The sequence below is a fragment of the Epinephelus lanceolatus genome, chromosome 23 (genome assembly GCF_041903045.1).
Source record: "Epinephelus lanceolatus isolate andai-2023 chromosome 23, ASM4190304v1, whole genome shotgun sequence".
Taxonomy (NCBI): Eukaryota; Metazoa; Chordata; class Actinopteri; order Perciformes; family Serranidae; genus Epinephelus; species Epinephelus lanceolatus.
Window position 1 is genome coordinate 29151448 of NC_135756.1, and position 16082 is coordinate 29167529.

At 40.5% G+C, this 16082-nt stretch overlaps 1 protein-coding gene across 13 annotated transcripts in view; it reads left to right on the forward strand.

Moving 5' to 3' along the window:
- osbpl8 (oxysterol binding protein-like 8) overlaps nucleotides 1-1353 on the forward strand; it is a 123764-nt gene extending 122411 nt beyond the window's left edge. For all 13 annotated transcript variants that reach the window (XM_033614276.2, XM_033614279.2, XM_078165452.1 and 10 more), the window contains one exon: nucleotides 26-1353. In XM_033614276.2, the coding sequence (XP_033470167.1) occupies nucleotides 26-155 (130 nt within the window). In that variant the 3' untranslated portion in view covers nucleotides 156-1353. The remainder of the gene's footprint in view (nucleotides 1-25) is intronic.
- Nucleotides 1354-16082: the final 14729 nt, after the last annotated feature.

Consider the following 16082-nt stretch of genomic DNA (forward strand, 5'->3'; position numbering starts at 1 on the left):
CGTTTGTTTGTTTGTTTGTTTGTAGGAACATCAGTGTGCTGCGGAGTCGTGCGGCAGGCCGGGTGGAAGGCGCCTCTTTCCTCCAGCAGCGCGACTACGTCATCATTTTTTTCCTCATCCTCCTTCAGGTCCTGATCAACTATGTCTTCAAGTAGCAGCCATACAGAGAGAGTGATGCCCTCACACACACAAACACACTCATACACTCTCCGAACATCAGGCGTCACAATGGGAGACTAAGAGACATGAACTCTGCCCTCTCTTCTCTCTGTCTTTATTAAGTCCAACTACACACGTCCAGAAAAGTGGAGACCCCCACACAAAGAGAGACTTTTTTTTAAAACGTGTTTATTTTTAACCAGTCCATTCCAAAACTCTGGGGAGATCCACAGATTTCAAAGCGAAGAGGAGCAGCGATAAGGAGAGGTAGTTGGAGGGGAGATTTTTTGTGCGATGAAGTCTTGACTGCCACTCTGGAGCTCATTTATTTGCCTTGATGTAAGAGGCAAAGACAGCAGCCATTTTTTAGCTGTTGTTTGTTTGTTTTTTTTCCAATGGAGTGAAACTACTCTGTGATTCACATTTCACCTCAAACGACAGGGAACCTTTTAACATGGAGACGAGTACCACGACTCAGATGGTAACACACATTTAAAAAAAAGTAAAAAAAGTTTTAATTTTAATGTTGGTTCTTTTTAACATTTTGTTCCTTTTCTTGGTGTGTCCTTTGTGATAGGGGTCTGCTTGGAACAAAAAAGCGGTGATAAGGGAGAGAAAAAGAAAGTGGTCCAATCTATGTGACTTTTATTTTTTTATTGTCAGATACTTTGATAACGGCTGGGGTTTCCACACGTGGAAATGGACGGGGAAGACAAATAACACAAGTGATATTGTCAAAAGGAACAGAAGCTATAATTTCTGCTGTATAATAGAACTTGACCTTTTGCATACAAAGTCAATGTTGAAAGAAAAAAGCCAGATGTTTAACACAGCGTCATTGTGTACTGTAGGTAGCATGTACAGACAGAGGAGTGTGATTAGGACATTATTTAGCCCTATGTACAGTATTTTATCCTAAGGCACAAATGCACTGGAAACGTCAGATATTTGTGTTAATATAGTTTTTTATCAGTTCAACTTGCACTCTATCTTTTACATTTCTGCTCTGAGGAGGTCTGGAGCATCAACCGAAGGATAAAAAAAAATGATTTTTGTGATTTATCATGAGTTTCAGTGAACACTGCCCTAGTTTCAGGTAAAGGGAGTTGATATGTTTTTAATCAACGTCAGCAAAGCGAAATGATGTCGTATAAAATTTTCATCTGCCTTCATAGACCAAATGGCAAGTTAAAGGAATAGAAGAAGAAATGCACTTGTTTGTTTTTTTTCTTGAGAGAGTTGGATAAGAAGGTTGATACTCCTCTCATATATTTACATTCAATACGACCACCAGCAGGTTAGCTTAGCTTAGCATAAGGAGTTAAAGCAAAGACAAACAACTAGCCCGGCTCTGATAAAGGTAACTGAGGCCCAATACACCCCTAACCCCTACTGCTTAGCCTTACCCCTCCGTTTTGTGCGTTCACATCTCGGGGTAGGGTGTCCTGATTTTCTTTGGAATAAAGGGGTAGGGCAAACTGTTAGGCCTACATGACATTTTTCAGAAGCACACTTTACACTGAGTGTTATGAGAAACCACTGGCAAGATGGCTGTATGAGCAACAAAAGAAACACACAGATGTATTTTCTTTGTTAAAAAAGATTTCAAAATTACAATAGCCATCATATTATCCCAATTTAATGTTGTTCCAATGTATTATGGTTCTCTTTTTTTGAATAACAAGCATAACAAAAGAATTTGTTAGTATGCCAGTGTCTCTTTAGCTACCTAGCCAGCTAGCTAACGTTACACGTACACGTATTGGTTGTATAGGGAGTTAAGTGTTGGGCTATTTCTTGACATCACTGTGAAGGCAACCACTGGAGACTTTGGGAAATGACTGTGCCCAACTTAGAAATAGTCCAGAGCATACCCCCCAATAAAACCACAACTTTTTACACATGACTTTTTGTATAAATTAAATAAATGAGATACAACGTTAATTAAAAAGCTTGGGTTTTGCTGGTAGGTGGATTTTGTTACCTTTAGACAGAGCCGGGCGCTGTACCTTTTGCTAAGCTAAGTGGTTGCTGTCTTTAGCTTCATATTTACTGTACAGGCTGCTCAATCTTCTAATCTAGTTTATGGCAACAAAGTGAGTAAGTGTATTACCTAAAATAAACTATTCCTTTAAAATTAGTTATTTAAATGTCAATGTTGAGTTGTGCAACCATATAGACAAAAACTTAAAGTGTCAAGACTAGTTGATTTTAAGAATTGTCTCCAAATGTAAAACAGACTCCAGACCAAGCCATGTAAGAGAAAACCCTTAACTCTTCCCTTAGCTGCTGACTGCAGCACCGTCATGGCAAAGTCACACTCAGAGCATCGGTCATCGCTTTCAGTGCTTTTGCGCCTCAGATGTTAACCAGGAAATCTAGAATAGACACATTAGTAAGCTACTAGTGGGAGGAGGAGATAGACTCTTTTTTCTAAGTACTACAATCACCACAGTAAACCATTCCAAATGTACGCAAGTACCAGCCAAACTCAGTGTGTAGAATAGGAGTCGACCCCGTTCACTGTGTAAATATCTGACGGGACGGCTCGTTTCCTCGCGAGTAGCGCGTGGCATTTCAACACCAAGGTTCACGATACAGACACTCCCACGCTCTGTGCACAAGCCAGTCTTTTCAACCTTGTGTGTCTTTTTGTCCACTGCTCTGTAGATACACACGGACATGGGCAAAAAAAAAAAAAAAATTAGTGGGGTACAAAATGAGATTCCTAACGTAAATTTATCCAGATGGCCTCAAGACGTTGCTGTTATTCAGCAGTAGTTGCATAAGGTTTTGTAAATTCTGTGAAAATACACTGGGGTTCTAATCTGCTGCCTTCTTCTCTGGAAACATGGATTTCAAAGATTCAAAAATGATTGTAGGGACATGTAGCCTGAAAATGTACAGGCTTATGAGGACTGACTGAGTTAAGGGGTGTGTTTAGCACTCTCAAATAAAAAAAACTAACTCTCCTCCCAGCAGTCTAAATTGTTAACTCAACCAAGGATAAAGGCGGCATATTAGAACCCTTACCTGACCTTTTGACCACACATACCCCTTTTCCACCAACATGGAACGGGTTTTGTTCCAGTTCCAGCAACTAATTTTGAATCCTTCTGAGCATTTTGGCCAAAAATAAACTGGTACTGAGTCTGATAAGTTGGTTCTTAGCTAGAACCAAAAATAGTAGGTTTTCCTTGACATGAGGTGCGAACCATGACTACATCAGTGGGCGTGACATATTCTACAGATTGGAAAGAGAAGCTGGAGAAGTCGAGTGAGAAACTGTCAGACCAAACAGAGCAATGGTATCATTAATAGTTGGCTTGTGCTTGTTTTGGAGGTAAAAGCAAATATCTGTTATAACAGAACAAAAGTTTTGCAGGTGATCAATGTAATTCATGATTTAGCAATCTGGTCTATCTCTGGTTTGCCAGATACCACCAAGGTTCAAAGAATCCTGAACGGAACCGGTTCCAGAACCAGAGATAATTTGGTGGAAAAGGGGGTCTGTCAGGATTTTCTCTTAAGAAGCAAGTAAATAACTACTAATTGAGGCAATCCAAAAAGATCCAAGCCACTTATGGAGCGTATCTGAACATTGATTTTGTATATCTCTTGGCCTGTCATGATGTTAGCCTTGTCGACGTTTACATTTCCAATTGCCTCCGCCGTCAGCAGACTGTTGAGCGAAGAAATCTTTGTAATGCTAACATAGGTATTAAGAAAGACTGGTGGCATCGTCGGGAGCCAGCTGTACCCCTGTTACGTTACCCGGCTGGCCCGTGTGTATCTGTACGTGTATTTTTGTGTATCCTCATTGCCTCGATTGCTCATTTTAAATAGAGAATCCAGATGTTAGAATGTGGAGAAATACCAGTGCCTTCTAGAGTCAGACTGGGGAGGGGGTAGATAGGGGGTTAAGGGGAGGTGATAGGAGGTCGGCAGGGATTTGGAGGGGGTGTGGTGTGGAGCGTACAAAGTGTCCAAGTCTCAAAGTGGACCACTAATGAAGGGAATGATCTAGAATAAAAAGACTGGTGGGTGGGACTCAGAATGGGACCCTTGTGGCGGCTGTAGTCACTGTAGTGTTTTAGAGCGGACGTGCCATACGAAGCCTTAGAAACAAGTCCGACTCCAGCTCCGAAGTTCAACCCGCCCCACCCAGCTCCTGCCTTCCCCTCCTGAAGCATCGCCATAGCAGCTCACCCGTAGGTTTCCGGATGCTGATTCCTGCCACAGTAGAGAGAAAGGGAGGGAGAGAGACTGCTCCTCTCCTTTGTCGTCCTCGTCCCTCTCTCGCTCTCTCACACACCAAATTCAGAGGGAAGTAAACATCTCTGCCGTCTGTTGTTGTCGTTGCTGTATCTGTAAAATAATACACTTTATTTATTCCTCTTTTTGTATATGGGTTTATGTTCATTTTTTTCTGCTTGTAGCATTCGGTCAGTGTTCTCTTTACTTGTTTTTCAATGCTGATTTTAAAATTGGTTTTATCCCACTCTTCGTTACTTGACGTCACACACAAGCGACTGTCCTCAACTTGTGCACACTGTCAATGTCAACTGCCCCCACCCCCTTTCCACACACACACACACACACACACACACACACACACATACCCTTTTTCCTATCTGAGTACGTGAATATATTTACTGTATCTCCATGGCAACTATAACTTCCTTGAAGTTTATGGTCACGTGTAACATAACACAGAATAAAAACAAATGACATCTTGGCGTCTCCTGTCTGTGTTTGGTGAAGTTTTAGATTATCTGTCCACTATATTTATGTGGAATTTTGTAACTGCAAAGAAGTGCAACTACACTGATCAAAAATTTAAATGCAACACTTTTGTTGTGATGCTGGTTGGATATAGTGCCAAATTCAGGGAGACGGCACTGGGGACGGCTTATGATAGTGAAATGAACATTCAGTTACGGGCAACAGCCTCCATTGAGTGCCTGAAAAAAACTCTTAGCTCTTTAACTGAAACCTGTGAAAATGGGTGCAAAAACAAAAGGGTTGCAATTAATTTTTTCACAGTATAGCTAGAATCTAGACCAAAACATAAGCATGGTGTCATTATGCAAATGACTTAAAAGTGTAGGCAAGGTCAAAGCAAGTGAATATAGGCTGGATTGGGAAAAAGAATCTAAATAGCATCAGAAAACCAAATGGTGGGAAATAAATGAATAGCAATGAGATGCATAAAGTGAAAATAGATTGAAACAGCCCTGATACATGGAATAAAATCACTGTGTGTGTGTGTGTGTGAGTGAGAGAGAGGGAGAGAGAGAGAGATCGTTCAAAGAGAATTGGTTTGGGATTTTATAAATGTAAATCTGATTTATTTAAGTTTGTTTGGAGTTGTTTACTTCGTTGCCATCTTATCATCAAATAAACAATTTAATCTTCTTCCGGTTATAAAGGAACTGAAGATTTTTCTTTCATTTTAATTTAATGTGCTTTTTTTCCAGCTGCAACAAACAACTTTGCATTCCCTATCTGATGAACTTGTGTGCACTAGATCAATGAAATAACTCTTACACGTCTTTCCCCTCTCTTGAATGTAGAGCAGATGGTGGTCGACTCATTTTGGACACTGGAAAAGCCTGGAAGCAGCCAGTTGATGCTATTTTGAAATTTAAAACTGAAATCTTAAATTTTTTCAACTGTTTCTTTATTTTGTTAGTTTCTATACTTGAGGATTCAAAGGATCACATACACAATGTATGTTGTGGAATGCAAGGCGGCGTATTCTTAAAGCTGTGCTAAAATACATGTGTGGAATGAATAATAGTTATTGGAAGAGCAGTAAATATAATTATATTTTTGAATTTTTATCCTTCATATTTCTTTTTTCTAAGCTGAAAATACATGAAATATGTAAATGAGTATGAACATGTGTGTATAAACTAGTATTATTTGGCTTTATTATGTGAAATCTTTGGCATTTCAAGTGATAAAACATGTTCACTGTAAAACAGCTCAGCCACCATTAGAGGGAGATAAAGTCTTTTCTTGAACCACTCACATCTCCATCCAGCTGTGACCCCTCTGTCAGGTTCACCATTGTTTCTAATAATCTGACACTTTCTAGGCAGCGTGGAGGTCACAGAGGGTTGAGGCTGACATTCTGCAGTTTCATGTTCAGGGATGAGTCCTTCAGCAAGACACCTAACCTCTAGCTGTTATAGAAACAAGAGGCAGGAGACTGGGCTGCAGCAGCATGAAGGTAAGAACGGGATCTCTCTGTGTGTGTATGTATTAAAATATTTTAATAATAAATCAGTACTACTTTATTTATCCATTATGGGTGAGTACAAAGGACAAGACCGAATACTAAGACAGAGAATTACAAGAGACAGGACACTTGGCCTCTTACATATTTGTGATATTAGAAATGTAAAGTGTATACCTATATCTGTAATTATAGTTCAGTTGTCTTTGCTTAAGATTTTGTACTTGTCCAAGATTATGAGTGAGTTATTATTAATAGGGATTACAATAACAAGGATTTGACAGCTTCAAGCTTTAAAGATACTTAATGTATTTTTTTTAATATGTATTGATTGTTTTTATTGCCAATGGGTGAACAGGTTCTGACGTAACTTAAAATCTGAACCCTTCCCTGACTTTCTCACTTGGGTGTGACAGCCTCTAGACTGACTTCTATGTAAAGGACTCTGGACAAATTTTACAGGTAAATCCAAAGGATGTATGTGCGCTAGCTAACATTAGCTAAGAAATGGAATCCGCTAACATCAACAAATGACCAGCACCCACAACAACACAGAGTCCACACATGCTACATTTCTGTATACATTTTGCAGCAGCAGCCCGGCTGACACGGATCTCTACTTAGCGCCCTGTAGCAACTCGAATTCAGTTAGAGCAAAACAGAGCACAAAAAATGCGGGGGGTCTGATCGAGTCCCAGTTGGATTAGTTAATGTGCTGTTGCTGCTGTTATTCCTCAGGGCTGGAGTTCACGGTGACTGAATTTGAGTTGCTACAGTAGCTAAGATCCGAGTTGCCATCCTCCCTCCTCCAGGGGAAGTAGTGTCCTGGCGGCGGGGAGTGAGGTGGGGTGTCAGTAGGCTGCGGGTATTCTGAGTAGCATGCATGGGAATGAATTACAACATAATTTATTTCTCTCTTTTTTCACTTTTTAGAAATAAAGTCGCTAAGAGGGTCTGAAAAGTTGCTAAATCTAGCGAGAAAGTCGCCAAGTTGGCAACACTGTCTGCAAAGCAATGAAAATCCCCAAGCGTAAGTTGTGTACCTCCCCTTTTATTATACTGTGAAATGATTTGCTGATTTAAGAACTGATTGACAGATGGTTTAGGAAGGGTATTAATGAAATTAGTTTTTGAGTAACAGACAACTGTAAGCTTCTGACTTGCCAAAACAAAAAATGATTGCCAGTTACCATGTGCTCTTAGTCTCTGGTCTTCTGAGTGGATGTATCAGTTAGCAAGCTTGCCAAATTACTTATGTCAGTATTGATGTAGCCAGTAATAAATGATGGAACAGCACAAAGCGCTTTCTACTAGCCAACTGCGATGCAGGGGCAGCTAACATGCTAGTCATATACTGAGCTAAGGGTAGCCAGCTAGCTGTAACTTGGCTACTCTCCATGGAAGTGCCATTGGTTGTTTCATAACAGCCTCAGAGAGAGATGTCCGTTACAACAAGGATTTTCTGAAGGCAAAGGAAAATCGTTACTTGAAATTTTTGAGAAGAAATCTATTTCTAAAACTCTTACATGTGGAAGTTAACAAACCGGGATCAGCACCCACCCTTTGTTCTTGAAGTCACCAAACCGCACCTAGACATCTTTGAAAGTGATGTCCAAGTGAGCCTGAGCAGCCCCCATCAATCCAGATAGTTGTTTGGATCTGTTGGCAAGGCGTCCCCAGTGTCACTTCCTCAGCCAAGGACGTCAGCGAAGGTTGATAGAGCAGAACAGTCCTTCCTGTCCATCTCAGATAACAACAAAACATCTGATACCAATCCCCACTCTGTCCCTTCCCTACTTTGCTCCCCTGCGTTGCATCAACAAGGTGCTGCTATGGAGGGAGGGAGGCGAGGAAAGCCTGAAGGAGAGATGGAGTCTAGTTTACCTGTTCCATTTCTTATTTTCAATATATTTAATAGCTGATTAAATTGGAGGTAACATTTCTGAAGAGTTTCTTTACAAGTCAACCAAATAAATTGGAATATTCAGTTCTTCTTATTCCAATTCTCTCCATCTAACTGCAAACTCTCCGATAATAATACTGAAGTTGCTGTTGTCTCTGTTGATGTTCTTCCAGACAGTTATTACATATAGGTTTAATCTTTGGTTTTTATCTACAGAACAGAGGTCAAAGATGTCACTTCCTTCAAAAAACCACAAACATGAGTCCTTCAGAAGACTCAAAGGCGCCAAGTCTGCACCTCCTTCCCAATCCTCCCCCCTAAATGAGCCTCTAAGACAGGGTCAGCAACCTTTACTATCAAGAGAGCCTTTTTTGGCCAAAAAAGAAAAAAAATCTGTCTGGAGCTGCAAAACTCATATGAGCCTCATAGTGAAGGTAACACAAGTCAAATTTAGCCTATCAATTTAGCCTAGATCTAAATGAGCATTTATTTGTTTCAGCCCAAGGTGAGTATTCTGCAGTTGGCTATTTTTGATTATTTGGTACTTTAACTTTGTAGCATTGCTAATGAAAGCAAACAGATTTGTCCACCGAGACTTTTCCTTGTTTGGATTTGGAATCCACAGCTAGCCCAGCTAGGAAGTCTCAAGACCACTATATCCATCGCTTGTGATGTTTCAATGGGAAAAGGTGCCAGGCCAGATGTATGACGCACATTTTAGTTGATAAAATGTTAAAACATTTTTTTTAATCAATGTACAGTTGAAGAATGTAAGAATCACTTCAGGCCTACAACAATACATAAAAATGTACCAAAACATTATGGTTATTAATTTCCACATTATTTCCTGTCAAAGTTACAGGGGGCCACTGGGGGCCACAGGTTGCCTACCCTTGCTCTAAGAGATCCTCACTAATGGTGCATTTAGATGGACTTCAGCATCGTAGCATCAGAGTAAGTTGAGTTCGGGTCATTCCTGTTATGCAGCAACATTTTGGTCTCATAACAGCGAGGCACAGTAGTTAGCTAACGGTCATGTACGACTGAAACATATTGGTCAGTTAGGTGTAGAATTATTGCAAGTTCAAGAGCAGTGGATCACAATGATCCACAATGGATTGTTTTAGAACTTTTTGAGCAAGAGACTCTGAATTTACATCCACCTCAGAAGCAATCATGATGTATATGAATCTGCCAATAATTTAGTAATTTAATTAAATGTATACACTTTAGGCCACTCTACATGTCATTGTGGGCCATTAAAGACCCTTGATTTGTGTGATCAATTAACCTGCAAAATGAAAAGAGGGAACATCCCTTTTAGATACAGCTCAATTTCATGTTAATGCTTGTAAATTAAACATAGAAATATCACTGTACTCACACGGGTGTGGTGCAGACTATTGTGTTGGGAAAGTTCTGATGAAAGTGTTTGTCAAAGAGGAACAGAAGAAGTCTTCCTGGAGGTAAACTGATGAAAACACACCTCTCCTTCCTGTATTGTTTCACCTCTTACTAAAGTTTTGGTAGTAATGCTTTGCAATTTCCCACGGGGCTTTGGAGATTAATACAGTGTTATAGGTACTTTGGAGTTAATATTTCACACTTCAATTACAATGTAGATCTCAGTTTGACCCAAAATGTTACACGTGTGGTAGCATTATTACAGCAGGGGCAGCTGTGTTGTCCTCAAGCTTGTTTTTATTTATTTTTTTTCATCTATAAGGACAACACAAACATTTCAGTCCTAGCAACATCCTAGCAGTATGTTATAAACCATTGAAATGATAGGTTAAGAAATTCATGCATAAGACAATGAGGCAAATCGTGTAATCATGTAGAGCAACAGGAAACAGCAAAACATTGATGCAGCAATACACCAACCACATCCACTATTCAGTACAAGCACACATAAAACCAATATAAAGCAACACAACATAGATGAGCAGTGCTCAAATGTTTACAGCCAGTAGGTATTCATCTTAATAGCATTAGCTTTTCTGATTATTAAAATGCACTAAGTGGTCAGGGGTTGAGTTATTACATCCCCTCCCTTCATATATGCTCAAAATGTCCCCACCAACATATTAATAAAAATATACAAATAAAAAATTGCTACGACAGGCAACCACGCATCACCGTCCGCAATAATCACCAGTAAATATAAGCACAATCATAAATAAACTAAACAGATTGTCATTATTATTACTACTGGTTCTAGTATTACAGTGTACTGCAGTTATGCCTGCGGTTTGTCCATGTGGTGTTGCCGTAACCCAGCAGAAACCATTGCTCAACTGCTGCAGGTACAATCAGTGTCAAAACTGTGTTGTCATTCTATTTCATTACTTTGAAATGTATTTAGAAGTGGAAAACTAGAATGTAATATTAGTGGTGTCAGTATTTATGTTGAGCAGGTATGTCGTTTATTTAGACATTAGTATCTTTTGTTCATTGTATAATAGTATTGTATACTGTGTAGCTGTACTGGATATCAAAATGATATCATAGAAGATTTGGTCTCCTCCCACACCCACCCCCCACGCACCCACAATCTTGATTCCATGGCTGCAGCCTTGAGTATTTCATGACATTTTCCAATTGTGTGTAAGATTTAGGATGATTTAGTGACATCTAGTGGTGAAGATTGCAGACTGCAACCAGCTGAAACTTCTCCCAGGTAGATTTCCTTTTGTGTTTATTGTTCAGGAGGTTTTTACCAGGAGCCAAATTATCCAGAGGTCTCTTCCTCTCCAAAACAAACGGACCAGGTGATTCAAACTGGTAAAAATACTAAGTAAAGCAGTCTCATGTTACAAAATCAGTTCTTTTTCTCTCTCTTTTCTTCCCATTGTGGAGGGGTTGCTAACTATAGCCCTTTTTAGATAGGAATTGTGCAAATTTGCAGGAAAGCCCAATCAGTCTTCTTTCAGCATTGGCAGTATAAAAACAAAATTGGGGAGTGCGGCAAAATGCCGCCTACCTACTTTTGTTTATACAGGATGCACCTTTTCTGGGGCAATGGGGGGTGTGAGCAAGAAACAAAACGTGTAGCTCAGCGTGTGACGTAAACAGTGACGTGAGAGGGAAGCCGCGGCTGGTCAGTCCTTCGGCAATTCTCTCATAAGTTGGCCCGTTCTTCACCGTCCCCGTCATCTGACGGTTAATGGCCTCTTCGTTTGCGAGGGCAAGGAGGGCGCACAATTCTTTGTCTCCCCAGTTGCTCATCTTTACTGTAGTATCTGTCAGGTTTGTGTTTCCCTCTTGCTACTAGCTGCTCGCTAACTCCTGCAATCAGCTGTTTCCTGATTAATCCACTGCCAGTGGGTCGCACGTGCGGCGTCATCAACAGCCCCTCCCACAAGTCTTCAACAGCCCCTCCCGTTGTGAAAGGCCGCCTCGGTCTGTTTAAACTAAAAGGGTTCCGCCAATATGACTACCCTTCGAGGCGGAAAATTGGGCACCTCGGATCAACTCACCAATTCGGCTCGGTGTGTCTAAACACTCGCAGCTTGCCTGCAAAACGGCCCAACATTCGTGGAAAATCTGGCAGTGTAAAAGGGGCTTATGATGACCTTCACAAAAAAATGAATGGCCCTCTCTAGAGCCAGTGTTCTGTTTGTTCATTCTGAGCTTCCATACAAACAATGTGGTGCAACATGGTGATTTCCGTAGATGAGGACCCACTCCCTGTGTAGATATAAGCAACTTATTCTAAGGTAACAAAAACACAATGATTCTTATTTTCAGATGTTTATACACTGAAGAAAACATACTCATTAAATTAAATTCCATTTCTGCCAACATTTCCCCCTAAATCCTCCAAACAGGATCTTTCAGAGTGCCATATTTGGCAAGAATATAGCAGTGGTGCTGTGATCGACTGGTTCTAACAGCAAACATCCACCCTGATAAAGTGTTCTCACCAAAATACCAAATCCACATTGCACCCCTCAGAGATCAGGGAGACAAAAATGGACTTTTACCATTCTAGTCTTTTTCTGCAGTATTTATGTGTTGTCCAGTGATGTTATTCAGACAGCACCAGGCAGAAAGAGATAGGAACTAACACTGCTTTCAGTCAATATATATTGACATTGCTTTTCTGTACTTTGCCAGCCAGAGGATATCGTATCCATCAGGGTGGTGGAGAATGTTCTTTCCAACATCTCCAGAAAGAGCAGTTTTCTTTTCCAAGACAAAACATTGTTCCTAACAGTCTTGGGGCCAGAAAATATGACTCATCAGTGGCTAGGAAACTTAGACAACGTCTCTCTCCTTCTGCCATCCCTACATGTTTTTGTTTTGTTGGTTACTGATAATGAAAATATTTATCCAAGGACACATGGACAAGGGCTCCAGAAAGTGCAACACTGCCATCTAATCCATGCAGAGCACTTAGGGTTTGATGTTGAAATTAATGCTCTGTGATTGACATAAGGCACAGATTTGTATGGTTTAAAAAAAAAAAGTCTGGTATCATCCCTCCTCTCCTTTTCCATTTCCTCCAATCGCAATCTGTCTCCTCTTCATCCAAAAAAATTAAATTTGGTTCATCCTGATGCTGAATGGGCCGGATGTCACTGTTGCTAGGATACATCATCCCGATGACTGGCTGGCTTTCCTTCAAGGCTAGAGAGGAACGAGGGAGGTGGGAATGAGGAAGCACGCAGGGAGGGGCGGACGGATGATGTAAAGCAGGGAGGGTACCAAGGAAGGGAGCAGAAGGAAGTGGACAAGAATATCAGAAGGTGTGAAGGAGACGTAGAGGTGGCAAGGAAGAACTAAAAGACAGAAAGAGGGGGCATGAGAGGATAAGTAAAAAAAACGATTGAAAGAAGGGAGAGAGGGGTCGGGGGAAACATGGAAAGAAAGACAGAAGCAGTGAGCAAAGAAGGTGAGAAGCAGAGAAGGAAAGAGAGGAATAGATAGAAGAGGACAGAAGGTAAAAAGGAGAAACAATGAGAGGGACAGTATAAAAGGATGTAGTAAAGGGAAGGAGAGGAAAGGAGGAGGACACAGTGATAGTGGACAATAAGGGAAACAACTCATGTTTTGTTTATCAGTATGAGGCTGCTTTCCTCTTTGTGTTGTCATCATCCTTCTCCTCAGACTCCGCCTCCTTGGCATCACCCTGGCAACTGGCCGTCAGACTGATGTTGCCAGGCGTGACTCCACAGTAACGCTTTGCATCGGTGGGCATAGAGCTCTGTGTTACACTGTATAACAGAGGTCAGTCAAAAATGCTGGCATGGTCTATTTACATAAACATACACTGACCCTGATCAGCCCATACTGACACATCACTTTTGTTTCATGTGAAGAAATTGTGCATTTCTTCACCCTGTGCGTGTATTTATTTATTAGAAGAGGCTTATTAATATTTAAAGCAGCTATACTGTCATCGCTGGTAGAAGTGCATTAGCTGTTAGAGCTGTGAGTAACCCAACGGTGAAGGAAAAAAAAAAAGTTGTGTCATAAAAATGATGTGCTTTCAATGACATTTTACATTCAGAGCCCTGATCATTGTGTGAAAAAGTACAAGGTTATTCAATAATGGAGCAGGCTAGACACAAATAATAGAGCTGTCATAAAATGAGGTTTGTGTGGGTGGTTCTGCAGAGTTTCAGTCAATGTATATAGTTTATGTGTATCATTTAAAATACTTTTGCGATGTGGAAACTCAATTTTACCAAGATCGTTTTCTGTAATTATGCTATCAGGAGGTTGCAGGTGTGTTTTCATGCCTCGGTTTTTATGAACTTTTTCAATTTGATTATAAATAATCTGAGTGGAAATGGAAAAAGCACGAGAAAAGTTGATGTGCCAGCATGGGTGTAGTTTTAGGTATGGACGCTATGGACATGTCCATACCAAAGCCACGGAAACACGAAATGTCCCTCCCAAAAATAATGCTGAGTGAAAACTGCAGCCTACTTCGCAAAATCACCGTTTTAGAATTAACGTTACCTTTAACAACTTGCGAAACCTTATCTGGCCTGGTTGACAGCTGCGTTCAGCAAGCTATCCAATCAACAGCCTACTTTTCCTCCCTCCCTCGCTTGGTGTCAATACTCGACAAGCGTGTCTGTCACTGACAGGCTGTCAATGTCTCGAGACGAAAGCTCCGTAGCTCAGAGTCAAAGCACAATGGATCAGCAACAGCGAGGATTTTGATTAGACAGCACGTAAGATTGAAGTTATTGAATATAAAATGTTGAATGACTAGAGTTGTATCAATTTTAATAGTTTAGTTTGCGTCGTAATTGCCTATGTTAACTGTAACGTTGCTAGCCGGTGGTGCAGCTAGTCAGAGAGCTAGCACTAGCTACTGTAGCTAGCTATTAGCTAATAGGTCTCATAACGTTAGCTGAGGTAGAGATAAAGTGCTGTCATGTTGTCATAACAGTTGGCTTTAGCTAGTAATAAATCAGTTTTGGTATGTAACGTTAGAAACTCCTAGGTAAGGTTTAAGCAATGACAAGGTTCACTCACCCACTGAACTGCGTCTGGTAGACGTCTGGTTTGTTTATGCAATTCAAGCTGATTAAAGAAACAGTCATCAAGATCATCTGATCTGTAGCTCAAAATAGGGCGCTTGCATGGTCCCTACCAAAGCTCAAATCAAACCTACACCCCCTGTGTGTCAGTAAAAGTGAAAATGACTCAGTGGATTAATCCTGACATCCATGAAGCCTGAGGTCTGTGTGGAGCAATGAGGAGATGTTATCATTTTCGTTCGAATGGGATTTTACCAGCGTTTCTTTAATTCATTTGCTGGTGCCACCAACAGTTTGGATGGAAATTTGATTAGTGTAACCAGGAAGGGCTTCTCTTTGAGCTCAGTACTCATTTGTATCCCTTAAATGGTCATTTGGGGATGGAGTTTTTCTTTGTGTTTCAGTTATTTACCCCAAGTCATGTTGAGTTTGTAATTCTTTTGTTTTCTTGCACAACTCCACAGTGAACGAAGAATCCAAAAATCAAGGAAATTCTTGATGACTGAAGTCATAGCTGTCTGCGTTTGACAACAGCAAAACTGTATCAAAACATCCTTTTACAAACCCTCCCACAACTCGTGCAGTATAATCCAAGTCTTATTTATCCAGTCAAATGCTCAGAACGTCCCAAACACATGAATCTTTGCTTTACATTACTATTTAAAACTGAAATAAAGTTAAAATTATCTATGCTCTCTTCAATGCTGGACTCCATTGACTACATCTTACCTCACTGAACACAGGAACTGCTGGTCTACCACTGCCTCCATCTGTTTGTTTGTCTTATTGTGTGACTTTGGTGAATCTGAAATACCCCTTTTCAAACCCTTTATCAGCATTCTGGGAAAGTTCTAGACTGTGCTAGTGTCAAAACAGTAAATGGTAAAAGGTAAATCTGTGTTTGGGGGGTATAGTGTCAAATGTATAGAAGTGTGTGAAGTGTATTTCACAGCTGGAAATATGGTCTTTTCGTAAAACTGGGCTGTCAATGCAGTAGAGAGACACAAATACTTTTGAAATTGATGCTACGTGACCGGGGAAAACAGAGAAATGGGGCTGTGTCCTTCGCTTTTTTTTTAAGAGGTAGAAAACATACAATTACCAGAATGCACTGCACTGCACCAGACCTATCCACCTTATTTTCAAACACGGAAGTAAATAGTGATCAACTTCCGTTTTTTTGTGCGTGACTTCAAGTCAGCCGCTTTCCCTCATGCTTTCCCTTACCGGAGCTAATGGTGCAAGCTAATTTTTTTTCAATTTTCAGTTGTTTATG